General features: G+C 42.9%; 1 protein-coding gene across 1 annotated transcript in view; it reads right to left on the minus strand.

The window, feature by feature from the left end:
• Positions 1–302: 302 nt before the first annotated feature.
• PPP1R3F (protein phosphatase 1 regulatory subunit 3F) overlaps positions 303–27296 on the minus strand; it is a 54697-nt gene continuing 27703 nt past the window's right edge. The window contains exons 3-4 of the mRNA XM_080987310.1: positions 19858–19934; positions 303–5431 (exon numbers count right to left, since the gene is read on the minus strand). Of these exons, the coding sequence (XP_080843436.1) occupies positions 4328–5431; positions 19858–19934 (1181 nt within the window). The 3' untranslated portion in view covers positions 303–4327. The remainder of the gene's footprint in view (positions 5432–19857; positions 19935–27296) is intronic.

Here is a 27296-nt window from a genome sequence, read left to right on the forward strand (position 1 = left end):
GGTAGATGACCCTTGGGGTCGTTTCCAAATCTTAAGAATCTATGATTGTTGGATTTCCACTTGAGAAGTCCAAATTAACCCCTACTCACTGGATGGCCTTGGGCGAGTACTGGCCTCTACCCTCAGAGGGTTGTTCTGAGGATGAAATGATCCCTTGAACACACACACAGAAGGAACTGCCTCCCTCAATAATTTGAGGCTTGCTTTTCTGTGCTTGTTGTTTCTAACCTGTACATTTCAGGATCCAGAAGAGGTCAATGCCAGTTACAGCCAGTTCACACATTACAGACAAGGCACAAGGGTGCCAATTAATAACAAGTTAACCTGTTTTAATATGCAAACTTTCCAGGACATTCTTGATATGCATGGTAAAGGTTATCTGAAGCTTTATACAGTTCCTGCTGGGTTGATTATTATTAATGCTGTTCAGAGAGCAGAAACCACTGACTACTTAGTTGGTGAGGGGTTATAGACAGCACATGGGAACTGGCAGGAGCGAAGTGAGGCAGCAGTTCCATGTATGAATGCTGATTCCACGCTTTTTTGCTGTTGTTAACACACTCAGACCCAGGTTCTTACTGAGGTAGTAAACCAGCGCCTAAGCTGCACCTACATCAGGCTGCAAGTGAGAACATTTATAACCAAGCATTTCTTCAAACAAAATTTTAAAAAATCTCTGCACAAGGAAACTGGCATGTAAGGAAAAATGTTATTATGTGCTAGTTTTCTATGTGCAGTTTTAGACAGAGGGGAATTCAATCATGTAAGTCCTACATGTAACTGAAGTCTAAAATGGAACAGCCCAGATGCAGTTCTGAGTAAGAACCTGGCCTAAAAATGGTTTTAAAAAAACGAGGCAGCCCAGCAGGCTTTGCACTGTAACATGAGAACTAGCCTTAGTTTTCACCTAGACAGTTGCAAGACGTTTTGGTGTCTAATACAGAAAAATTCAAAGGTGGTACCTCCCTCACTATAAATTAACATGGGACACATTCCACAGGGAAGTTCTCCTGAAGTGATACCCTTGTGTGGAGTTCTACCTGTTGGATTATACACTATAAGCTCAAATCTGTCTGCCTCCCACTGTACAACCCTCAACGCTGCCCAAAAATCTGCCACCTGAAGCAGCCACCTCACCTTGCCTCATTGCAAGAATGCCTCTGGCTTTACCTAATGCTTCTGCAGATGTGTGGAATGGAAGTGACACATGCATTACAGCCAGGTGGGTGGCTCAAAAGACTTCAAATACTGTTGTGAGGTGGAACTGGAGTCTTCAGACATATTGTAGGTCTCCATTAGGGGAAGCAGACAGATTGGCTAAGGCAGAAGAGAAACCAGTGTTGGAAGGACTAGCGGTGGAGCATATGCCCGCGCTGCCCAGGGTGGGTGTGCTCCTGAGGGGGGCGTGGCGCAGAGGGTGCCCTCCCAGGCGCAGGATAGCCGCTTGGGTGCCCAGAGTGGCGCGTGTGCCCTGCAGCCGGGGACGGAGCAAACCGCTTGTGGGGGCAGAGCGAGCTGCCCATAGCGGACATTTGGCCCGCCGCCCGCCCGCAACTCCCAAGCCTCCCCCAAGCTGTCAAAATGAAGGGGGAAGGGGGGAATGCTGCTGGCAAAGCGGCGCAGCTCCCCGCCTCACCCCAACAGCTTGGGGTAGGCTTGGGACTCGTGGGCAGGCGGGTGGCGCGCCAAGTGTCACCCCCCTCAGTGAGAGCACCTGGGGCGGACCGTCCCCCACCGCCTCCCCTTCCTACACCCCTGGGAAGGACAAAGACCATAACCATGGGACAACTGAACAAAGATATATATGCGCGCGTGCACACACACACACACACACACACACACACACAGAGTGCTGTAGCTGTTAGTTACATTCTGAACTTAGCTTCTGTTTGGTGAATACAGATTTTTCCACTGATGACTGTAAAATCAGGACTGGACTCCAATCTCCATTCACGAAGCACAAGCAACATTCCACCTTCCACCTTCCAAAAATACCTACATTCCCTACATGAGAATATTTGCCATTGGATGAGAAAGCATGGCCAAGTTTGGATCAGCAGAGGGAAGTGGCCTCAGAACCCCCACAAACACCTCCCTCTTCCTCCACAAGGCCTCACAAACTATATCACAGCAGCTGTTGAGAGTACAACATTCAAGAGGAAGTAATGAAGCATGTTTAGCAGCATGAAAGTGGCTTGTCTTTTCATGGCAGGTTCAATGCCAGTTTAGCCTATTGCACATGAAGACAGTGTTTTCAATCTACTGTTTTGCTGCAGAAACATACACTGATATAGAATAATAAATTATTTTCATCTTCAACCCCCAGCACTCTGGACTTGCACTGCTAGCGGTTAATAAATAAACTCTCTATCTTAGGGTTAGTTCTATGGTAGAAAAGGTCAGGATTTCCCACCAGGTACAAAAATAAATAGGGGGCCATTTGTTTAGGGCAGCTTTCCTGTAGTCCTCTATACGGGACCCTGCTGGTGGCAGAGAAGCAAGGGTAGATCCATGAGCAGAAAGGAGTCCTTAAAGCAGAGTCTGGAGGATCTCATTAAGAAACGGGTGTGGCTCAGGCTTGTGGCATGAAGGAAATGTGTCTGACCACCTTTTAGACAAGCCATCTGGAATGGCAGCGGCTGAATTCTGCAGGGGTTTGGTGGACAGAACACTGAAAAGGTTACCATCTTGTTTGAAATGGAAAGCATCTTGATGTTTGCCTTTTTGAAAAAAGGAATGCCAGTTTATGGGAACTGAGGGCTCAGTCCAGGTTCACCTGCAGAAACTTCAGTGAAATGAAAAAGAAGAATACAAAAGCTTTTTTAGATTTCACTGGCATTTGCACATGAGAATGTCCTGCTGGACTATGCTAAGGTATTTTGAAAAATAATATTTACAATTTTCCTCGCTCCCAAGAATACAAATATTCTAGGGTTTTTTTGAGGGCAAGTTTGGACATTTTCTTGTTATTTTTAAACTGAAGTAATAACATTGCTATACTGGGTGCCATAATCTGTCAAAAGTCCAAGCATATATACTTTCTGGAAGAGCTATAAAAACTTCCTCTATGGTTCAGGATTAAGCAGGAGTGGAGTAACTTCAACTCAAATATTTTCTTCATATATTGTATGTTTGTTTTATTTTTAGCCCTTGAAAAAAGCATTCTAGAAACTGAGGCAGCTAGCTTATTTCTGCTCCATTCACCATTTTCTTTTCTCACATATGGGTGGCCAAGGGCAAGTTTAAAGGGACAATATTATTATTATTATTATTATTATTATTAATCTTTTCTACTAAAAGGACTCTGAATGGTACTTAACCAACGATTCCTCCAAGATTTAGCTTGCCCAGAAATCTAGTTGCCATACTCTGCAGTATTATGCTCAGAGGAAGCATACACTGAATTCATTTTAAAAATGATTTAAATAAGAAAAGGCCCTTCAAAAAAATCTGACATGGGTAAATTTAAATTAGACTTTAAAAATGTGAATGCTTGTTCCTTTTTCCAAAGAGTCTAGTTTTATTTCAATAAGTTCCCCCCCCCCAAACAAAACAAGGAACAAGTTGAAACCTGTTCATAGTGCATCTCTTAAGTATAAAAGTGCAATTGTATACTTTCTCCTGTTAAATAATGGGACTTACTCCTGCCAGGTATGTATGCTTAGTATTTCAATCTTTGAAAGCCAAACACCATAAAGGAGAAGGCTTAAAAATTCAGATTAAAGTCTGCCAACCCCAACAAGGAAATTTATTTCCAGGGAAGAAAAATGCAATGCTTTCCTCCTGCAAATAGATGCCTCCTGCAAATTCATATCTGACAAAAATTAGAAACATTACCACACAGAAATGGATCTAGCATTTGACAGGCCTTTGGGCAAGGCAGCCTTAGTTGGTCCCTTTATCTTTCAAGTGGCAGGGGTGGGCAACCCAAGAATTTTCTCACATTACTTTTGCCCTTCTTGGGAGTTTCATGCCAAGGGAAAACAATATGTTGTGGAGATGGGAGGCTCTTTGCTACTCATGGGGTGTCCAGCCATGCTATCTTTTAGAGCTAGCCCTCGGAATTTTCTCATGGGTGGTTGTAAATAATGCATTTAAAAATCATCCTCAAATGATTTCACAAAACAAAAAGAAAGAAAAGTGCACTAAACTTTGGAAAATTATAAGCAGCCGCAACTAAGACATGCCATGATTTCTCAGGAGGACTTGACTTGCCCTCTCTTTCTCTCAATCAAACCATGGTTGTTCAGAAGAAAACAGGAATGGAGCCAAGCTGCAGACAGTCCTCTTATGGGCCTTCCAACACCTCACAGAGAGAGATGCCAAACTATGAGAACCAGTCCAGGAGGAGGTAAAGCATAATGGCTACGAGGGGCATGCAGCTGCTGAAGACCACAGGCAGGAAGACAAAGAGGCTGAGAAACCGCAGGGACCGTGTCAAGATCTTTTCAAGTTCACTATGAGAACCAGGACTGGCTTCAGGAGGCTTGTGGACATTAAGCCCCTCACCCAACCAAAGGCTACCTTGCCCTATCAAGAAGCCCTGACTCTTTTTCTGTCCATGGGCACCAAGAGGGCTGGACAGCAGATCTGTGGACCGCTGTGGAAGGGGCACTAGTGTCCGGGCTGGGACTACCAGAGGCATCACCATGGCCTCCTGACTGGCAGGTCGTGAGGTGTTGGGTGACACCACTCTCAAGCTGACAGGAGAGTCAGAGTCCTTAGATAAGCCACGTTGGACATTTCCCTCTTCCAGGTGGTTTAGAAAGCAGCCTTCTAGTAGGACAGGTGGACTATCACGACCTGGTCCTACCAACTCAGATGGTGCCATTGTTGCATACCCTGGCGTGCATCCTTCCTCCTCACTGTCCCTGGAGTCATCACCACGCTGCTTGGCATAGTGCAGCATGATCTCCTCTGCCAGGGAGCTGTTCAGTGCTCTCTCGGGGCCTGTCCAGTTGACTATCAGGTCACGGTCAGTCAAGACACTCTGCCGCAAGGCAATGAGAGACGGTGCAGGGCTGCTAGGATTGCCTGAACCTTCCTCAGCCCACTCCTCTCTTCCTCCAAGCTCCTCTGCTCGGAGCCGGCTCAAGTGGGACAGATAAAGCTGCTCCAGCTCCCGGTCTATGGCATCTTCCTCCAAGCGGTAGGGCAACTCTTGGTACCTTCTCAATTGCTCCTCCATGCATTCCTCCATGAAAGAGCCCTCTGTAGTGAGGTCACACTTGCTGAACTCAGGCACATCCCACTGCCCTAAGGGAAGGGTTTCGGTTCCCAGTACCAAGCCCCAGGGCACTTTCAGCTCCTCATGAGATGAGGGATGGACCTTGAAAGCAAGTGCCTGTGGGGAATCGGTGAAATCCACAAGATTGTCTTTAGAAGGTTCCTTCTTTTCTGGGGAGTTGGTGGTGATAGTGAGTTCTGGAATCTAGGCAAAGTGAGGAAGAAGAAAAGATACATAGAGAAAATGGCAGAATGTGATTTTATATTCAAAGCAATAAACACAACCATTTGTGGAGCTGCTGGGAAACCTTGCTAACATCAAGGGCCATCATTATGATTGCAAGGGACTTCTCTTTTTTGCTCATACTAAATGTTAAGAAATGCCACCAGTGTATTACACTTTGCAGCGTAGAACACTTTATGCAAGCAGTTGCAGACCAGAAAATGAAAAATAGCCACCTTGTCTACCCTCCATTTTCAACTCCAGACCAATTGTTCCAACAGATACTGTATTAATCAAATCTCAAACAGTTCCAGGGCTAGGGACTCCACGAGTACATTTGCTTGGCAAAATGTTTCATGAACATAGATTGGGAAAAATCTTCATGGCATTTTAGTCTAATGATGCAGTTTACACCTAAAAGAAAGTAAGGGCAAAATGTCTGCCAGGAGCCCTGTGGGTCAGGCGCTACTTCTGCCACCACAGCTGCTCCCTCAGAGGGACACTTGCACCAGACCAGAATCCTCCTGGTCCTGGGCTCAGGTGAGTTGCAGAGTCACCTCATGCCACTCCCCACATTCTCTCACATGTGCAGCTCATCACTGAGGCAAGCTACCAGGCCTTCCGTGGCCGACTTGCTGCTCCCTCTGTTCTGGGTTCCTTGCTGCTTCTCCAACTGGGAGCCTGGACTTTACCAGCACTTGGGACTTGGCCACATTTTCCTTCCAGTTTGTATCTAATGCAAATGGGCAAGTTGTTTTTTAAGGAGGCTATTTTTCTAATTAATTAATTTGTTACTAAATTATCATTTATGTATTATCAATTTCATAAAATTTATACACTGCTTGATTGTAAAAAAGCCCCCTTTGAGTTATTACTGCATTTATTTATTTATTTATTTATTAAATTTACATCCTAACCTCCTTCCAGAAGGAACATGGAGTGGCAGTAATTATGTTGTTGTTGTGGCTGTTGTTGTTTTTAAAATTTGTATACTGCCATTCATCCAAAGATCACAGCGTGGTTCACAACATAAAAATACAAAATTGGAAAGCAAAATACAACAAAAGCATAAACAAACCAATAAACCCTCTCTCACAATCAAATTTAAAAGACCATAGAATGTTTAATCAGCCAAAAGCCTGATTATAGAAAAATGTTTTTGCCTGGCCCCTAAAGATATGTAGTGAAAGCACTAGATGAGCCTTCCTGGAGAAAGCATTCTGCAAACAAGGAGCCACCACAGAAAAGGCCCATTCTTGTGTTGCCACCCTCCAGACCTCACATGGAGGGGGCACACAAAGAAGGGCCTCCGTTGATGGGGAGAGGCAGTCCTTGAGGTACAGTGGTACCTTGGGTTACATACGCTTCAGGTTACAGACTCCGCTAGCCCAGAAATAGTACCTTGGGTTAAGAACTTTGCTTCAGGATGAGAACAGAAATTGGGCAGCGGCGGCGCGGCACCAGCAGGAGGCCCCATTAGCTAAAGTGCTGCTTCAGGTTAAGTACAGTTTGAGGTTAAGAACAGACCTCCAGAACGAATTAAGTTCTTAACCCGAGGTACCACTGTACTGTGATCCAGAGCTGCTGGAAAACCAGCACTTTGAATTGGGCTCAGAAACTATAACATGTTGTAGGAATCCAAACTACTGGAGCATAGCCAACAGTAGTTAGGCTGTCCCTGTCCAGAAAGGGGCACAGCAGGGCCACGATTTGAAGCGGATGGAAAGCACTCCGTTCCACTGAGGCCACCTGGGCCTCAAGCAACAGCAATGGATCCAGAAGTATTTTATTTATTTATTTGATTTATATACAGCCCTTCACCGAACGATCTCAGGGCAGTTCACAAGATAAAAATACAAGTTAAAAACACAAATAAATAGTTAAAACGAAAACAACAAACCAATAGCTCCCCCCCCTCAAAAAAAACCCAACACATTTAAAAGGCTGCAGAATATTAATCAGTCAAAGGCTTGGTTGAAGAGGAACATTTTAGCCTGGTACCTAAAGATATACAATCTTCAGAGGCAGCCCTACCTATAATGCATTGCAGTAATCTAACCTAGAGGTTAACAAAGCAGGCAACAGAGTCATCCCTGTCCAGATAGGGGCATAGCTAGGCCACCAGCTGAAGCTGATGGAAGGCACTCTGCACCACTGAGACTACCTGAGCCTCAAGTGACAGCAAAGGATCCAGCAGAACCCCCAAGCTATGTACCCGCTCTTTCAGAGGGAGTGTAACCCCGTCCAGAGCAGGGGATCTCCCATCCATCCAGTCTAGAGAACCTCTTACTCACAGTGCCTTTGTCTTATCTGGATTGAGTTTCAGTTTATTGGCTCTCAGATAAATATACTAGAAGTGTGTAGTGGATGGAGCATATCCATTGAACTAGCCAAGTTGTGGGCCTCCAGATGTTGCTGAACTAGAACTCCAATGATCCAGTCAGCATGGGCCAGGGATGGTTTCCCAGACGTGGAGCCAGCCACTCAAGTGAAGGACTGTTCGGAGGTATAGAGTGAGACATGTCCAGGTGCATACCACCCTGAGCACTTTGAGTGCTAGTACAAGTGTTATTAAACAATATTTGCCACACAAAAAAGAAAAGTGGAGGAGAATGTGGGGAAGGCAAGAGCAGAAATCCTAGGAGGATGAGAAGTCACTGGCCTTACCAACCGGACTGTTCCAGAGAAAGTGTGGGACAGGCTGGGTTTCCCATTCAAAGCAGGAAGACTGTTGCCTTGCAGAGCAGATTTGTGATTTGCTGCAGTTAAGTCCCTTGCTTCCCCTAGTCCAGCGGTTCTCAACCTGTGGATCCCCAGATGTTGTTGGACTACAACTCCCATCATCCCTGAGCTCTGGCCTTGCTAGCTAGGGGTGATGGGAGTTGTAGTTCAACAACATCTGGGAACCCACAGGTTGAGTAACGCTGCCCTAGTCCATTGTATTTTATTTACCAAATCAATATTTCTAAAATTTAGGAAGAATATTATTTTTCTTTTTGAGGAATTTTGGTTCTAAAATTGTCAGAAAAAGTTCTAAAGAGTGACGTATAAATTGTTTGAATGAATTGTACATGGTGGTATGTTTAAAACCATAGTACTTTAATAATAAATATGACATTTAAGTTTATCTCCTTTTATCAATATCTCCAAATGCAGCATTTATTGAATTCTCAAAAAAGAAGATACAACATTTATAGAAACGTCATTCCCTGAAAAAATTTCAAGGCTGAGGCAAAAATGTGTTCAAAAATCATCTTGCATGGCTTTGAGAGGGTGTTGGGAGAAAGAGTTCATGTATAGAAATGAGAAACATATATGCAATGTAAAATTGAAAGAGGACGTTTGGAATTTTTTATTAATACAGGGATCCCAATTGGTGGATGGTTTGAATTAAGAGAGTGCTACAAAAATAGATATTCAGAGCTATATAACATACTGGACAGTTATAAATCTCTGTAAAACAGGCGTAAGAAAATCTTCTGGTCGCTACAAGAACAACATTTGCAAGCTGCTGGAAAGAAAACTGAACCAACCATGTTGAGAAAATGGCTATGAACGGGTTTCTGAGCAAACTTGTGATAATGTATAAAAAATAATCAAAACTATGTTGGAAATGCCAAAAGATACAGGGGACCTTCATGCATATGTGGTGGTCATGTAAACAAGCTAAAGAATATTGGGAAATGATTTATGTAGAATTTAAAAAGATGTTAAGGCTGACATTTCCCCCCAGAATAGAGATTTTCCTACTGGGTATAACAGATGGTGAAATTCCTAAGAGGGAACTTTGTTTTTTTCTCTACGCAGCTACCGCAGCTAGAATAATCTATGCACAAAAGTGGAAGGACAAAGGAATCCCTACAAAAGAGGACTGGCAAAATAAGTTAATCGAATGTGTGGAGTGAGCAATTATGACAGGGAAGATAAGAAATCAAGATGAGTCACATATAAGTGAGGAGTGGAAACACTTTGGAGAATATTTAAAGAAATATAATAGTCAAATAAACTTCCATGTAGGGCTAGACCTATAAGCAGCAGTTAAAAACAATTAGAATATTGTATAGAATTAAATTGGGTGGTATTAAAGAATATGCAGCTCAACAAGAAACAAATAGGAAGCCATGGAGGGATGGGTGGGGAAGTCAGGGGATATGGGATAATTAAAGATAACTGTAAGTTGTATGTATTGAAATTTTGAAAATGCATAAATAAAATTTTGAAAAAGAGAGAAAATGGCTATGAAATTTAAGCAAAAGCTTCCAAACACCCCCTTGTGGCTGCAATGGTGGAAGAGAGAGAGGAAGGCATGTGGGAGCACAAGGTGCACCAAGGTTTATTCCCAGAATGTTAAACCATGGCTTAGCATGTTGCCCACAGGCGGCCAGTGTGTGTCCATGCACAGCTTTGGTGATGACATCATGGCTTCTTTAAATCAGTTTCCTACTGCATCTAATCATTGTGAACCAAACAATGGAGTCTAGTTATTAAGTATACTGCAGTTAAGAAAAGATAGTTTATGGGATGGATATGCTGTAGCTGTCAAACTTTAAATCGGGGGGGGGGGGTGTTTCTCCCAGCCTAAATGGGTGCTGGATGGCCATAACCTTGAACAGGTAAAATACTTCAGTTACCTAGGGCTCACATTCCATCATACAGGATCTTGGAAGCACCATTGGCAAACCTCCCTTCAAAAGGCGGAGATTACAAAGCTAGCCATATATAGATTCTTCTTCACAAAGGGTGGCAAATATGTTCCAGCGGCCTTAAGGGTTTTCAACGCAAAGCCCGTTTCCCAACTCCTGTATGCAGCAAATGTCTGGCATAATGGGGACCTGCCAAAGCTACATGGCTTTCAGGCAAAATTTATACGATCTCTGCTGCAGGTACCTAACTGCGTCCCCAACTCCGTACTTCTGTTGGAAGCTGGTGAATGCCCAATTTCAGCTAGAGTGTGGTGGGCTGCCCTAAAACATTGGCTCAGGATTTCAGTGTTTAATCTAGGGAAGGGTCTGTACCAACATTTGACCAATGAGGAATTTGTCAGCAAATGGCAGAAAACCATGACTAAAAAAGCCACCTCTATTGGTCTCTCCCCCCCCCCCAACTGTATTACCTGGGTTATGAAGGCGCCCAAAAGGTTTTAAAGCAAAGATTATGGGACAATGCACACAGTGACTTGCGATCTCGATCACACGCAGTCTGTAGTCCGCTGGCAGCAGGAGTTCAATATGGGTATGTCTTTGAGTTAACATCTTACATCAAAAACCTGACAGTACCTAAGTATCGAAGGCTTTTCACCAAAGCCAGACTAAATGTCTTCCCCTCTGCAGTGCTGGATGGTAGGTTGAGAGGAGTTCCCTACCAGGACAGACTTTGCTCGTGTGCTCAAGACATCAATTCCATAAATCATATTTTGTTGCATTGTGCGAAGTATGAGCAGGCCAGGGTTGAACTGATACTACCCTTGCTGGTGACTTTCCCGGGAAAATCAGAGGCTCACTATGTCAGGTTCCTACTGGAAGACCGGACAAAAGCTAGAACGTTGGCAGTGGCAAAGTTTTTATCGGTGGTTGAAAGAACAAATGAGCCCTATATTCTAAACAAAATGTTTGATTAACCTGGAGGTAGGCTGTATGAGCTGTGTATTGATTTGTAATGTTTTGTTGGGTCTCTGGACCGTAATAAAGATTGTTGTTGTTAAATCAGGGGTGGCTAATCTTTTCTCCTCCTCCTCCTCATGGACTGCATGCAAGCCATGGGTGTGGCCACCCCACACCCCAGGCATATCAGGAAATATACAGAGGCCCCTCTCTGCTCAAAGCACTGATCTGATTACTCAAGAGAAGACAATTTGTATTCCCATCAGGGGCTGGACTGGGCAGTTTAATAATCCTGGGCCTCCCCAATGCTGTGATTTATTTCTTTTTGCCACCACTACCAAAAATGGTAGAATCTTGGGGACAAGACATGTCCTTGTGAGTGGCTCATCAGGCCCCCATACTGGGGTTATCCACCCCTGCTGTCAGTTATTGTTTTAAGTATCCCTGTGATCTTCTTCATTTATGTTTCAGGGGAGTGTGTGTTCATACAGGTATGTGCCTTCTGTATTTAATAAAAATGATTAAACCTATTAAAAATAGTGATCTCGATAATGAGAGAACCCTTTCTCTTTAAAAAAATAATTCTATTAAATAAAGGGGAACACAGAGGTCACATTAAAGTAGGATTGCCACCTGTCCCTTATAATTACAGGAGAGTCCCATTTTGGGGACACAGAGTCCCCTGTCCTCTTTGGCCCCCAATTTGTCCCGTTTTTGAAGTCATAAAAATATAAATTCTCCCTGTCCCCATAAAGCTGGGTGACTGTTAAGGCAGAGGGGGGTTGCCTGAAGGGAGAAGTAGAGAAGAAGGGGGGAGGGATGTTGGGGGTAGAAGGAAAGAGAAACACAGAAAACACTCCACACTTTCAGGGTTATTTTTAAATCCCTCCTTATAGAGCACACACACCATCAAGCTACTTAGCTATTTTCTTGCATTTCTCAAGCCTTCCCTGTACAGTGGTGCCTCGCAAGACGAAAAGAATCCGTTCTGGGAGTCTCTTCGTCTAGCGGTTTTTTCGTCTTGCGAAGCAAGCCCATTGACGGGATTAGCGGATTAGCGCTATTAGCGCTATTAGCGCTATTAGCGGCTTTTAGCGGCTTTTAGCAGCTTATCAGCTTATCGGATAAGCAGATAAGCGGCTTAGCGACTTAGAAAAAGAGGGGGGAAAGGGGGGAAAAAACCCAGGAACTCGCAAGACATTTTCGTCTTGCGAAGCAAGCCCATAGCAGATTCGTTTTGCGAGGCACCTCCAAAACGGAAAACTCTTTCGTCTAGCGAGTTTTCCGTCTTGCGAGGCATTCGTCTTGCGGGGCACCACTGTAAAGCTAAGGAACTGTTGGTTACTGAAGCTGGAAGGGTTTTTGGTTTTGGATGGGGGAAGAGATTTTAAGAAGATAAAAAATATGTATGCTTTATTTTATGCTGGTTTGTGACCAAAATAAAGTTTGATACTAAGAAGATAGACAGTCATGCAAAAGTGTTTCCCCACTTTTTTGCTACTGTTTTATTTTGGGAAGATAATGGGCTGGAAGTTAAAGCTGCCAGCTCCCCTGAATGTTCCTCAGAAAGAAAGAGAGGGAGACAATGCAGGAAGAAGGTATGGGTTGCAAGTTAATGAAAGGATGCCCTCCTGGAGATCCCCTGAATGTTCCTCAAGTCACCCCAGGGTGCCATGGCTCACTGGCTGAAAACCATTAATTTAAAAGCATTTTTCTCTCACCCTTCTCTGCAAAATACCAAGGCACCTAATAAAATCAAAACACCTAGATTTTTTTTTAGGTTCTCTATAATACTAAAACACAAGAGAGCAGTGTAACCACCTAAAACAGAAGCAGACAACAGGCAGTTTAACCTGCCATATTATTAAAGGGCTTCTGAAATACAGGCGTCCTTACCATCTGCAAGGGAGGAATGCAGGTGGATCTCTCAGGCAAGAGTATCTAAGCCTGTTGGCAGCCACTGAAAAGGTCCTCTCCCCTCAGAGGCCCTGATGACAATTTGACAGGTCATGAGGCAGTCCTTCAAGTGTCCAGAGCTAAGCACACACTACCAATTTTTTTAAAATAAAACTTACAATGCAGTCTTATGCATGTTTACTCAGACATAAGTCCTGATGAATTCAGTGGTATTTATCCTTAGGTAAGTGTGTGCAGAACTGTAACCTTAGACTTGTTTTATTGAACAGAATAGAGCTAAACCTGAAGAAAATGTCCTGCAACAAGTTTAATATTTCAAATACGGTACTAAATATATTTTAGATATATGGCAAAATACTGAAAAATTGATTATTCTGGATATAAAAATATCATATGTCCTTTTTATGTAATTAATACAAATGTAATTTTTTTTTAAGTCCTAGATGCCCACATCCCATTTCTTGTAGCATAGAAATATACAACAGTATTCCCACAACTGGTTTAGGGACTTTATTTTGGTTTGCTGTTGTGCCTACACATTTTGCCTTGGCAGCAGCCACTGGGACCTTTTGGGGAGCTGTAATTTATTTATATTGTTTTCAGAAACATTAACAACTTACTGTACAAACTCCAACTTATTCAGAATGGGCTAGTTAGCACTGGAATGAGCTAGTTAGGGGCAACTAACCCTTTTCAGCCCAAGGGCTGAAGATGCCCCCCCCCCAAGGCTGCATGCCAAGGTGGTTGGTGGGCAGACACCCAGCCGGGCCAGTTTCCCCCCACTGCTGCGTTGCCTGTGTGATTCCAAGGGAAAAGGGCTCTCCTTCGCCTTGATTTTCCTCTTCTCCTCATACCCCAGCACTGCTGTGCGGATGACAAGCAACATGAGGTAGAAAAACAAGCAGAGGAAAGCTCCAATCTTAGATCTCCTTGCTTTTTCCTGTTGTAATGGCACTGCACCAGAGGGAGAAGAGGACTTCCCCCACAATGGTTTTGGCAGAGGGCCAGCAGATCACTAAAAATAGCTTTATGGGCCACATCTGGCTCAAGAGCTCACCACCCCTAGTTTAGCAAGACTTGCATGAGATGGAATAGGCCAGAGAGCCTTCTCCCATGTCTTCCCTCTTCCGTCCTTCTGTCATACATGTGATTAATCTGTGCCAATTTGTAGGAAAAGTTGGCCTGGAACTCCAGAAACAAGGCTAAGGCCACTATGGGCTCCATCAGCAGCCACAGATAAAAAAGGCTGCTAGGTAATTTTTGTATAATTTTAATGTGTTATAAGCTGTTTTGTAGGTCATTTGATTGAAAGGTAGGATATGAAACTTTCAAACAAACAAAATATAAGATAAGATAAAATGTGAGGTAAAAATAGGTATATAAATAAAATATTACATTATGGAAAAGGAAGGTGTGGATTCCAATGAGGACATCAAAAATTCTTAGCTAGATATGTTAGCACTCTCAAAATACAAAGATAACATCAACATGGCATGAGTGGAACAGTAACTGTTACAAGGCAGGTGGTAGTGCTCTTTAAGAACTAAGCACTGTATCTGGAGAAGCAGGTTCTTAGGAACATCTTAAGAGCTAGCCAACCCGCACTTCTGCTACAAACCTGCTACAAACCAGCCCGTTTCCACCAGGACAGGACCACTGAGGACTCTTCCAAATTGGACTTTTATTTGCCTTCAGCCTCAACTGCAGATCACCACATTGGTTATACAGAAGCATATACAGTGGTACCTCGGGTTAAGTACTTAATTCGTTCCAGAGTCCGTTCTTAACCTGAAACTGTTCTCAACCTAAAGCACCACTTTAGCTAATGGGGCCTCCCACTGCCGCCGCGCCGCCGGAGCACAATTTCTGTTCTCATCCTGAAGCAAAGTTCTTAACCCGAGGTACTATTTCTGGGTTAGCGGAGTCTGTAACCTGAAGCATATGTAACCTCAAGCGTATGTAACCCAAGGTACCACTGTATTGAATTTAGTATTTAAGTACAGTGGTACCTCAGTTTTTTAACATCTCCGTTGACAAACATTTTGGAACTCGAACGCCGTAAACCTAGAAGTAAATGGTTCGGTTTTTGAACGCGCCTCGGAAGTTGAACCGGAAATGTGGCCTTCGTACTGAGTTTTCCGTATTGAGATTTCCGTTTTGAGGCTTCCATTTTGAGTTTTTGGTTTTCGAATGTTTTGAAAACTTGAACGGTCTTCCAGAACAGATTACATTTGGAAAAACCAAGGTACCACTGTATTACTGCATTTACTGGTTTCAACTCACAACACTGTTGCAGTGATGAACAAGTCATGGAGCTTGTTTCTTATCTTGGCAGATAAGTTGGGACAGAGCAAACGGTAAATGAATCTGAATAACTGGACACAAGCTTTAATCATAGAATCATAGAATCATAGAGTTGGAAGAGACCACAAGGGCCATCGAGTCCAACCCCCTGCCAAGCAGGAAACACCATCAGAGCACTCCTGACATATGGTTGTCAAGCCTCTGCTTAAAGACCTCCAAAGAAGGAGACTCCACCACACTCCTTGGCAGCAAATTCCACTGTCAAACAGCTCTTACTGTCAGGAAGTTCTTCCTAATGTTTAGGTGGAATCTTCTTTCTTGTAGTTTGGATCCATTGCTCCGTGTCCGCTTCTCTGGAGCAGCAGAAAACAACCTTTCTCCCTCCTCTATGTGACATCCTTTGATATATTTGAACATGGCTATCATATCACCCCTTAACCTCCTCTTCTCCAGGCTAAACATGCCCAGCTCCCTTAGCCGTTCCTCATAAGGCATCATTTCCAGGCCTTTGACCATTTTGGTTGCCCTCCTCTGGACACGTTCCAGTTTGTCAGTGTCCTTCTTGAACTGTGGTGCCCAGAACTGGACACAGTACTCCAGGTGAGGTCTGACCAGAGCAGAATACAGTGGCACTATTACTTCCCTTGATCTAGATGCTATACTCCTATTGATGCAGCCCAGAATTGCATTGGCTTTTTTAGCTGCTGCGTCGCACTGTTGGCTCATGTCAAGTTTGTGGTCAACCAAGACTCCTAGATCCTTTTCACATGTACTGCTCTCAAGCCAGGTGTCACCCATCTTGTATTTGTGCCTCTCATTTTTTTTGCCCAAGTGCAATACTTTACATTTCTCCCTGTTAAAATTCATCTTGTTTGTTTTGGCCCAGTTCTCTAATCTGTCAAGGTCGTTTTGAAGTGTGATCCTGTCCTCTGGGGTGTTAGCCACCCCTCCCAGTTTGGTGTCATCTGCAAATTTGATCAGGATGCCCTTGAGTCCATCATCCAAGTTGTTGATAAAGATGTTGAATAAGAGCGGGCCCAAGACAGAACCCTGTGGCACCCCACTAGTCACTCTTCTCCAGGATGAAGAGGAACCATTGATGAGCACCCTTTGGGTTCGGTCAGTCAGCCAGTTACAAATCCACTGAGTGGTAGCATAGTCAAGACCACATTTTACCAGCTTCTTTACAAGAATATCATGGGGCACCTTGTCAAATGCCTTGCTGAAATCAAGGTAGGCTACATCCACTGCGTTCCCTTCATCTACCAGGCTTGTAATTCTGTCAAAAAACGAGATCAGGTTAGTCTGACATGACTTATTTTTCAGAAATCCATGCTGACTATTGGTGATCACAGCATTCCTTTCTAGGTGCTCACAGACTGTTTGCTTAATGATCTGCTCCAGAATCTTCCCTGGTATTGATGTCAGACTGACTGGGCGGTAATTATTTGGGTCCTCTCTTTTCCCCTTTTTGAAAATAGGGACAACATTTGCCCTCCTCCAGTCTGCCGGGACTTCGCCTGTTCTCCAGGAATTCTCAAAGATGACTGCCAGTGGTTCTGAGATCACATCTGCCAGTTCTTTTAATACTCTTGGATGCAGTTCATCTGGCCCTGGAGACTTGAATACATCTAAACTAGCCAAGTATTCTTGTACTATCTCCTTAGTTATTCTGGGCTGTGTTTCCTTTGCTGAATCATTTGCTCCAAATTCTTCAGGTCGGGCATTGTTTTCTTTATCGGAGAAGACTGAGGCAAAGAAGGCATTGAGGAGTTCAGCCCTTTCTGTGTCCCCTGTTTGCATTTCACCATCTTCTCCTCTGAGTGACCCCACTGCTTCTTTGTTCTTCCTTTTGCTACGGACATACCCATAAAAGCCTTTTTTGTTGCTTTTAACCTCTCTAGCAAGCCTGAGTTCATTCTGTGCTTTAGCTTTTCTGACTTTGTGTCTACACGTGCTGGCTATTTGTTTGAATTCCTCTTTGGTGGTTTCCCCCCTTTTCCATTTTTTGTACACATCCTTTTTTAATCTTAACTCAGTTAAAAGTTCTTTAGATAGCCACCCTGGCTTCTTTAGGCACCTTTCATGTTTCCGTCTCATTGGTATTGCCTGACGTTGTGCTTTTACTATCTCCCTCTTAACAAACTCCCAGCCATCATGAACTCCCTTTCCTTTTAGTATTACTGTCCATGGGATCTCACCCAGCACTTCCCTAAGTTTTATGAAGTCGGCTTTCTTAAAGTCAAGAAATTGAGTCCTAGTATGCTTGGCTGCTCCTTTCCGCTGTATAGTAAACTTCAGAAGAGCATGATCACTCGAGCCTAATGATCCTTCCACTTCTACCCCACTAACCAGGTCATCAACATTGGTTAGGACCAGATCTACAATGGCTGTTCCTCTTGTTGCTTCTCCCACTTTCTGGACAATGAAGTTGTCTGCAAGGCCAGTGAGGAATCTGTTTGACCTTATGCTCTTGGCTGAGTTTGACATCCAACAAATATCCGGGTAACTGAAGTCCCCCATTACTACTATCTCCCTTCCTTTTGCATGCTTGGCCATCTGTTCCAGGAAGGCATCATCTATGTCCTCCGTTTGGCTTGGGGATCTATAGTAAACTCCCACAATGAGGTCACTGTTATTCTTCTCTCCCTTCATTTTGACCCAAATGCTCTCACTTTGGCTTTGAGGTTCTAAATCTTGGATCTCTTCACAGGTATACACATCCCTGACATATAACGCCATTCCTCCTCCTTTCTTGTCTGGTCTGTTTCTCTGAAATAGATTGTATCCCCCCATTTTTACATTCCAATCGTGGGACTTATCCCACCAGGTTTCAGTGATGCCTATTATGTCATATTTAGTTTGCTGTACCAAGAGCTCACGCTCATCTTGTTTATTTCCCATGCTTTGCGCATTAGTGTACAGACATTGAAGTCCATTAATCATTCCCCTGTGTCTCTTATTTAAGGATTTTTTCCTCCCACCACTAGGTCTGCGTGCTGTTTGCTCCATTTGGTCTATGACATTTGGATGATCATCTTCATCAATTGATAGACTCCTACCTTCAGGAGCACTGTCTCCCTCCCCCACATTAGTCAGTTTAAAGCCCTCCTGATGAGGTTTCTGAGATTTTTGGCAAAAACATTCCTCCCAACCGTTGTGAGGTGCAGCCCATCGTTTGCCAGAAGTCCATCTTCAAGAAACTGCAGTCCGTGATCTAAGAAACCAAACCGTTCCTGTTTACACCATTTGCGAAGCCAGCTGTTCACTTCCACTATTTTTCCCTCTCTCCCTGGGCCACGTCGTTGAACTGGGAGGACAGATGAGATGACAATTTGTGCATTTAATTGCTTCAATTTCCTGCCCAGAGCCTCGTAGTCTCTTTTGATCTTCTGGAGGCTATTGCTTGCAGTGTCATTGGTTCCCACATGAACCAAGAGGAAGGGGTATTTGTCAGTGGGTTTTATGATTCCTTGCAGTCGTTCAGTTACATCTTGGATCTTAGCCCCGGGGAGACAGCACACTTCCCGAGACATCTTGTCAGGCCCACAGATCACTGCTTCTGTTCCCCTCAGTAGGGAATTCCCTATCACCACTACACGCCTCCTCTTTGGTCGGGGTTCTTCCGTGAGCTGTCCGTTCCAAGGTCGCCTGTACATTCCCTGAGGACTGACTTTGCTGCTCGTCTTCATATACCTGATCGACTGTAATGAGGGAGAGATCCTCAAATGGAGTCTGCTCTTCGTCTTCCATGCTAGGGGAGAGGACCTCAAAGCGACTGTGTATTTCTAAACAATCAGAGCGAACCCTGGGCCTCCTACTTCTTTGAGTCACGTTTCTCCATATATCTGGCTCCTGTGTTGGTGTACTAGCCTCCTTCTCAGGGGAGTCCCCTGTCTCCTCCTTGGTGGAGACGTTGTGCTCTGTTGCTTCCAAGAAAAGCTCCAGCTCCCTAATTCTTTGGAGTGTAGCTACACGTTCCTCCAGTTGCTGGACTTTGTCTTTTAAGAGGGCAATCAACATGCAATTGCTGCAGGTAAAGCTGCCTGCAACCTTTGGCAAGATGGCAAACATTGCGCAGGAACCGCAGGCGACTGCAGCTGTTCCCTCCCCCTCCATCTTGAGAACGTGTCGTTGGGGGTGGCTACAGCGGTCCTCCATCATAAAAAGCGTGAAGACAGGACAAATAACTCCCCACACAAAAAAATCTAGGTCTCCCCCAACAAACGTTTGAGACTAGCTCCCCTAAATCTAAAAGTTGGATCAAACTGCGCGCGCCGCTGCCCTGCAAGCTCTGATAAGCTCCTCCCACAGCTAATCACCTCCTCCCACAGCTAATCAAGAGGAGGGAGCAGAAAGGAAGCTCCCCAGGAAGCTCCTCAAATGCTCAGCCCAGTGCTAGAACAGGGAGGGGGAACCTGCAGCCATCCACATGTAGCCTGACCACAAATTCCACAATCCCTGTCCTTTAGCCATGCTGGCTGGGACCAATGGGAACTGAAGTCCAGCAACAACATCTGGAGGGTCACAGGTTCCCCACCCCTGCACTTGAGCACTGGCTCTCCAGAGTGATTTGTGACTCCTTACCTGTGTCATTGAGAGTGGGGGCTGCAGAACAGGAAGGTTTAGGGATTCACTGGCCAAGCCTCTATCAGTTTTCTTTTCTGCAGAGGAGAGGAGAGGAGAGGAGAGGAGAGGAGAGGAGAGGAGAGGAGAGGAGAGGAGAGGCAACATTTTTCAGTAATATGTGCAACTCCCAGCCTCAGAACTGCTGGGCACAATCTGGGTACTTCTACACTTCTGAGAGCATAGAATTTGCTCCTGGGCACAGAGTTCAGTTTCTTGACAATTTCATCTTTTATATTTATATATTTTTAAAACCCATAGGTTTCTGGCCCTTTTGGTTGCAAAGACATACTTAAAGTATAACAATTTACAGAGGCGTAGCTATGTTAGGGCTCATCCACACAGGAGTTTAATATGGATTTGAAGCTACTTGTGTGTATATTATGCATGTAATATCTTCCTCATCCAACTGGCAGCCCCCAGTTTTTCCTCATTAAATTTAGACTATCAGGCTAATCAGATAAGGGAAGTAAATCCAATATAAAACTGCATGTTACCCAGCTAAAGCGCATTGTGCAACCAGGTGGTGGCTTTTTATGTGTATGTAGTGATGTTTCATAAGGTACCATATACTGCTACACCTCTTACTCTGATTTTGTTTCCATCAGTCAAAATGAAAGAAGGAAGGGTGGATTTTTAATTTTTTAACTGCTCTTTTTCTTAGAACTTCTCTAGGGCAGAACAGCTCTATTAAAATGAAAACTGAAAACAAGCAAGAGCAACAGCAGCTTGGAGGGCAGGGGATGAGCCATCACCCTGGCAATGATTATACAGCTTACAATGTTATGATCTATTTTCAATTATTCAGTCTACAAGCTCCTGAGAGAATGCAGGGTCTGCCCTTTGCAGGTCCCAATATTTGGTGTTTCTTCTCACAGAATTTGCCTTTCCCAAGAGCAGAGCCTTTGGTATAAACCGCCAAGTGCTGCTGCTGTATAACCTCACATCATTCTATGTCATCCTGCTCATACCCCATAGGTCATCAAGTGAGGCCCTCTTATGGGTGCAACACACCCCAAAATTTGTTTAGATCTGAGGCAGATCTTTTGCTGTGGTAACTTTGGACTAAGCTCCCCCTGGAAACGAGGGCAGTGCCAGCCACTCGTTCTTTTAAGTACCTCCTTAAGTCATTTTTATTCACCCTGGCTTTTTTAGGGCAGCATTGTTGGAAATTACTCATGCTGGTTTGAATGTATCCTTATTGTCTGAACTTTGTATTTAATGATTTATTGTACACTGCCATGATATTTTTAAATAATGAGTGGCTTATAAATTCTTCAAATAGATTAATTGGTTCAATGGGCCTTGCACAGATGCAATTAATGGGCTGGGCAATAACTTGATTAACAGACTGCACTAGAATCTCATTTCTATTTATTTCATGGTGTAGATTTTTAAAATCTGTACCGTACCAGAAGGTCTTTGAACACAAATGCATATAGGGACTTCCGGGTTGGCGCCATCGGCAATGGCGGAATTCCTCTGACTGGGAGGAATTTGCCCCGTGAGAAATTGGGTCTGGCCGCCACGGCGAAGGCGGAGACCCGCAAAAAATCACAGGCAGGAGAAGCCTGTGAACGTGGGATTCGGCGGGCACCTTCTGCGCCTCCCCTACTCACGGGGAACCCCGATTTCGGGGCTCCGGAGCGACGTGGGGTGAGTGGCGCGGTGCTTCGAATTGTCTGCTTCTTCCACGGACCGAAGCTGCACAGCCGTTGCCGGAGAGCGCTGACTTTTTCCTGTGCACAATTTGACTCTAAAGTAGAGTAGAGCTGTGAGTAGAGCTGAAACGGGAGAATTGGATTTCTAAACGTATAATTTGGTATCGAAGCGGGGAGCTTCAATACAGGAAGTCCGCCTTCCCCTTTTGTAAATAGACTGACGCAATGAAGCTGCAAGCTGAAGCCTTGGAAAGCCTTTGGTAAAAGACTAAACTTTCAACGGTAAAGAACATTTAACCCCCCCTCGGGGGCAGGAGAAGAGGGGGGGAAGTTCTGGACTGAGTATGCCTGCAGGAGAGAGTGAAGAGAGCTAGAATACCACCGCTCTGACCCTGGAAACGGGCTGCTAGTAGGACTGACGTCTTTTGGAATGTCCATTGACAGCGTTTAGAACGTTCACTGACAGCTAGCTAATTAAGAGAATACATTGTTTTTACAGTCTCTGGCTGTTTCTAAAAAGGAGTAAAAAAGTAACAGAAAATTGAAACTAACTTTGGATTGTCTGAACTGTGTTTAAAAGAGGACATTATTGACTAATACAAAATAACATAAATAGAAAATGTTTCCCCCTAGTGGAAGCTTTTGAAACTGGTTGTTTTACAAGAGTTTTACAAGAGTTGGGCTGGGGGAATTTCCAGCTGCAAGATAAAAAAACTGTGAGACTCTGGGATTGACCTTGAATCTTTTAAGTGTTATGGCAAATGGAAAGGAAAAAACAGATCTGTCAACTGCTGAAAAAACATTAAGGTCTGGGAAGATTAGGCAGCAACCTAGGAGAAGTTCAATACCAGATCCTACTCCTCCGGCTGCTGCTGTGTCTATATCAGCACAACCAAAATCAAGAGGAATGTTGCCAGAAGAGGTACTAGCGGTTGCATTAGGTAAGATAAATGATTCATTGGAACAGCTTAATAAGAAAGTGGATGCTGCAACTACTAAAATTGACTTAAATACGGAAAGCATAAACAATCTGGGACTAAAGGTGAATAATAATACAGAAACTATTCAGAAATTGATACAGGAATCCACTCTGATACGGCAGACTGCGGAGGAAGCTAGGGAGAAAGCTGCTGCTGCTGAATGCAAAGTAACACAACTGGAGAGAGAGAGAGTCCCAGCCCTACAGAGGCAACTTGACGAACATAAGTTGACACTTGCTATGATTGAATTTAAAGAAAAACAGACGAATCTAAGGATCAGAGGCCTACCTGAATAGGAGAAGGAAAGTTTGATAGACTTTCTTACACAGGAATTTGCTGACTTTTGGGATTTGGACTTGGGACAAGAAGAGTTTAAAATTGTGAGGGCCTTTAGACTTGGAAGAGGAGGGAAAAAAAGAGAAGAATACACTAAGAGACTGTTTGATTACCCTTCGAACTAAAGAAGAGAGAGATAGAATCTTGGGTTGGCACTACCAGAAGAACCTAGAAGTACAACAGTTAAAAGTGGTAATTTTTAAAGACGTCCCGAAATATCTTTTGGATCTTAGGCCTGACTACGGAGATATTGTTGCCCTGCTGAGAAAGAAAAAAATTATTTTTAGGTGGGAGTTTCCCCAAGGTTTATCTTTCAGGTTCAAAGGTAGGAAAATAAAAATAAGATCAGTAGAGGATAAAGTGAATTTTCTGAACAAATACGAAGAAGATCTGCAGAAGGGACTAGGAAAAGAGCCAAGAGTATCGGACAGAAGATCACCAGATAGAGGACCAGAGCAGAGAGCATCGGACAGGAGATCACCAAACAGGGGAATATTGGATATATCAACATTGTCTTTTGGATTGGACTCCCCAGTGAACGTGCTACCATTACCACCAACAGAAGAAGAGCAAATATTGGGTGCAGTTGGAGGAACATCAGCGTAATTACATGATGGCGTTGCAGGCCTTGAGCTGGAATGTAAATGGACTGAACTCCCCAGAAAAAAAGCGGAGAGTCTTTCATTTATTGAAAAAAGAACATTTGGACTTAATTTGTTTACAAGAAACACGTGATAAGGCTACACAGGAAGATATTGAGTAATAAAAGATTGGGCCAATAATTTATTTCATCAGACAAAGTTAAAAAAAGAGGAGTGGTCCTTTATGCAAAGGAGAGCCTATCACCGAAATTCTTATTTAAAGATGATAAAGGAAGATTCGTAGCAATTGAAATTCAATCACAAGGAGAGAAATTCTTGATTCTAGGTATTTATGCACCAAATGAAGGAAAATCGGAATTCTTTAAGAAGTTACATGAGACTCTGATGGATTATATGGACTATAATATGATTTTGATGGGAGATATGAATGGAGTGGTGTCTACAAATATGGATAAGGCACAGAGACAGGTAGTCACCAAAGATGGTAGACTACCAAAAACTTTTTTTGACATGACTGAAAATATGGACTTAGTTGATATTTGGAGAATGAAGAACCCTCTGGGAAGAGAGGGAACTTTCTTCTCTGAGGCTAAAATGACATGGACAAGAATTGACCAAATCTGGGTAACCAGGGGACTGGCTCTGAAGATCAGCAAAGTGGAGATTCGCCCCAAAACTTGTTCTGACCATAATGCGGTGAAGATGGAAATGAAACTGACGCCAATTGGTTCCTTTAGATGGAGGATGAATGACACTTTGTTTAGGAATGAAGAGGTGACCAAGAAGGCCCAAAAAACTCTAAGAGATTACTTTGAGATAAACATGAATACTACCGTGGAAAAAAGAGTAATTTGGGATGCGAGCAAAGCGGTGATGAGAGGATTCCTAATATAACAGAACGCAATTAAGAAGAGAACTCAGAATGAAAAAAAGGATAAAATCTTGGGAAAGATAGAGGAAGGAGAGAAGAAACTGAGAGCAAAACCAAAGTCACAGGAGATTTTGAAAGAGATAAAGTAATACCAAGTACAATATGTGAAGCTGATGAATCAGGAAAGAGAATGGAAGATTAAACAGATGAGGCAAAAGACATTTGAATCGGCAAATAAATGTGGGAAATTGTTGGCCTGGCAAATAAGAAAAGACAAAAACTCAATACTATTACGAATTTGGAAGTGGAAGGAAAAAATATACAGAACCCAGTGGAGATTAGGAAGTGTTTCCAGAGGTATTTTAAACAACTCTATACACAGGAGAAGCAGAAAGAAATGGACATTGATCGATTTCTGAAAATAAATGGACTACACAAAATCTCTCAGGAGAAACAATTAATGTTGAATTATAAAATAACGGACCAGGAGGTGGAAGGGGCTATCCAGAACATGCAATTAGGTAAATCTCCAGGACCAGATGGTTTAACTTCAAGATATTACAGATCTTTGAAAGAATGGTTAATACAACCATTGAAGGAAGTCTGCAATGAAATATTGGAAGGGAGAAAGGCACCAGAGTCGTGGAAGGAAGCTTACATTACACTTATACCGAAAACAGAGACTGAAAAGACACAGCTCAAGAACTACCGCCCCATATCGCTGCTAAATGTGGATTATAAAATTTTTGCAGATATTTTGGCTAAAAGATTAAAAAAGGTGTTAGTAGAAGAAATTCATAAAGACCAAGTGGGCTTTCTCCTGGGTAGACATTTGTCTGATAATATGAGGAATATAATTAATATTCTAGAAAAACTTCAAGTGAATATCAATACTAAGGCTGTTTTGATATTTGTGGACGCGGAGAAAGCCTTTGACAACATTTCCTGGAGCTTTATGAAGAAGAATCTACAGGGGATGGGGGTAGGTCAAGGTTTTGAAAATGGTATAGGTGCAATTTATTCAGAACAAAAGGCAAAATTAATTGTGAACAATGTAGTGACAGAAGAGTTTAAGATTGAGAAAGGGACACGACAAGGCTGCCCAATTTCTCCACTGCTCTTTATATCGGTCCTTGAGGTTCTGTTAAACATGATAAGAAAGGACCAAGAGGTTAAAGGTATACAAGTGGGAGTTAAACAGTATAAACTAAAAGCATTTGCTGATGATTTAGTATTGACCTTACAGGAGCCAGAATCCAGTACAAAAAGAGTATTGGAACTGATTCAAGAATTTGGACAAGTAGCAGGTTTTAAGCTGAATAAGACGAAAACTAAGGTTTTAGAGAAAAATTTAACTGTGAATGAAAGAGAGAAGTTTCAGGAAGAGACTGGACTAACATTGGTTAAGAAAGTGAAATATTTAGGGGTTAACATGACTGCCAAAAATGTGAATCTATTTAAGGATAATTATGAAAAATGTTGGATAGAAGTGAAAAAGGATTTAGAAATATGGTCAAATTTGAAGTTATCACTGTTAGGCCAAATTGCTGTGATAAAAATGAATGTGCTGCCAAGGATGTTGTTTTTGTTTCAAACATTACAAATTTTGGACAAGATGGATTGTTTCAAGAAGTGGCAGAAAGATATTTCCAGATTTGTTTGGCAGGGCAAGAAGCCTCGAATAAAATTTAAGATATTAACTGATGCTAAAGAAAGAGGTGGATTTGCCCTGCCAGACCTCAAACTTTATTATGAATCAGCAGCTTTTTGCTGGCTGAGAGAATGGCTGCTTCTTGAAAACACTGACGTGTTGGATTTAGAAGGTTTCAATAATGTATTTGGTTGGCATGCATATTTGTGGTATGATAAGGTAAAAGCACATAAAGCGTTCAAAAATCATATTGTTAGAAAAGCACTGTTTAATGTTTGGATAAGATATAAAGATTTGTTAGAAAAGAAAACCCCAAGATGGTTGTCTCCAATGGAAGCGAAGGCACAGAAAAAACTCAATATGGAGGCCAAATGGCCGAAATATTGGGAAATTCTGGATCAAGATGGAGACAGGATAAAATTGCAGAGCTTTGAAAAACTGAAAACTAAAGTGCGAGACTGGCTCCATTGTTATCAAATAATGGAGGCATACAATTTGGACAAAAAAGTTGGTTTCCAGGTGGAAAAATCAAAATTGGAAACAGAATTGTTAGATTCCAAAATTAAGAATTTGTCAAAAATGTATAACTTGCTGTTGAAATGGAATACTCAGGATGAAACGGTGAAATCAACAATGATTAAATGGGCACAAGATGTTGGACATAACATAATGATGGCTGACTGCGAACAGTTATGGACCACAGGTATGAAATTTACGGCATGTAATGCCCTAAGAGAAAACTTAATGAAAATGATTTATAGGTCGTACATGACACCAGTCAAGCTTGCAAAAATCTACCATCTGCCCGATAATAAATGTTGGAAATGTAACGAGACTGAAGGTACATTCTTGCATCTTTGGTGGACATGCCCAAGGATTAAGACATTCTGGGAGATGATATATAACGAAATGAAAAAGGTATTCAAATATACCTTCCTGAAGAAACCAGAGGCCTTTCTCCTGGGCATGGTTGGCCAATTGGTGTTAAAGAAGGATAGAACTTTCTTTATGTATGCAACAACAGCAGCAAGGATACTCATCGCAAAATATTGGAAGACACAAGATTTACCCACCCGGGAAGAATGGCAGATGAAGTTGATGGACTATATGGAATTGGCGGAAATGACTGGCAGAATCCGAGACCAGGGAGAAGAGTTGGTGGAAGAAGACTGGAAAAAATTTAAAGACTATCTACAGAAATACTGTAAAACCAATGAATGTTAGAAAAATGTTGGAATGAAGTTACATGGCTTTAGTAGAAATGTTATAAGGAATTAAGTATAAATAGATTAATAGAGT

The sequence above is a fragment of the Podarcis pityusensis genome (assembly GCF_964106645.2).
Source record: "Podarcis pityusensis genome assembly, chromosome: 17".
NCBI classification, from domain to species: domain Eukaryota; kingdom Metazoa; phylum Chordata; class Lepidosauria; order Squamata; family Lacertidae; genus Podarcis; species Podarcis pityusensis.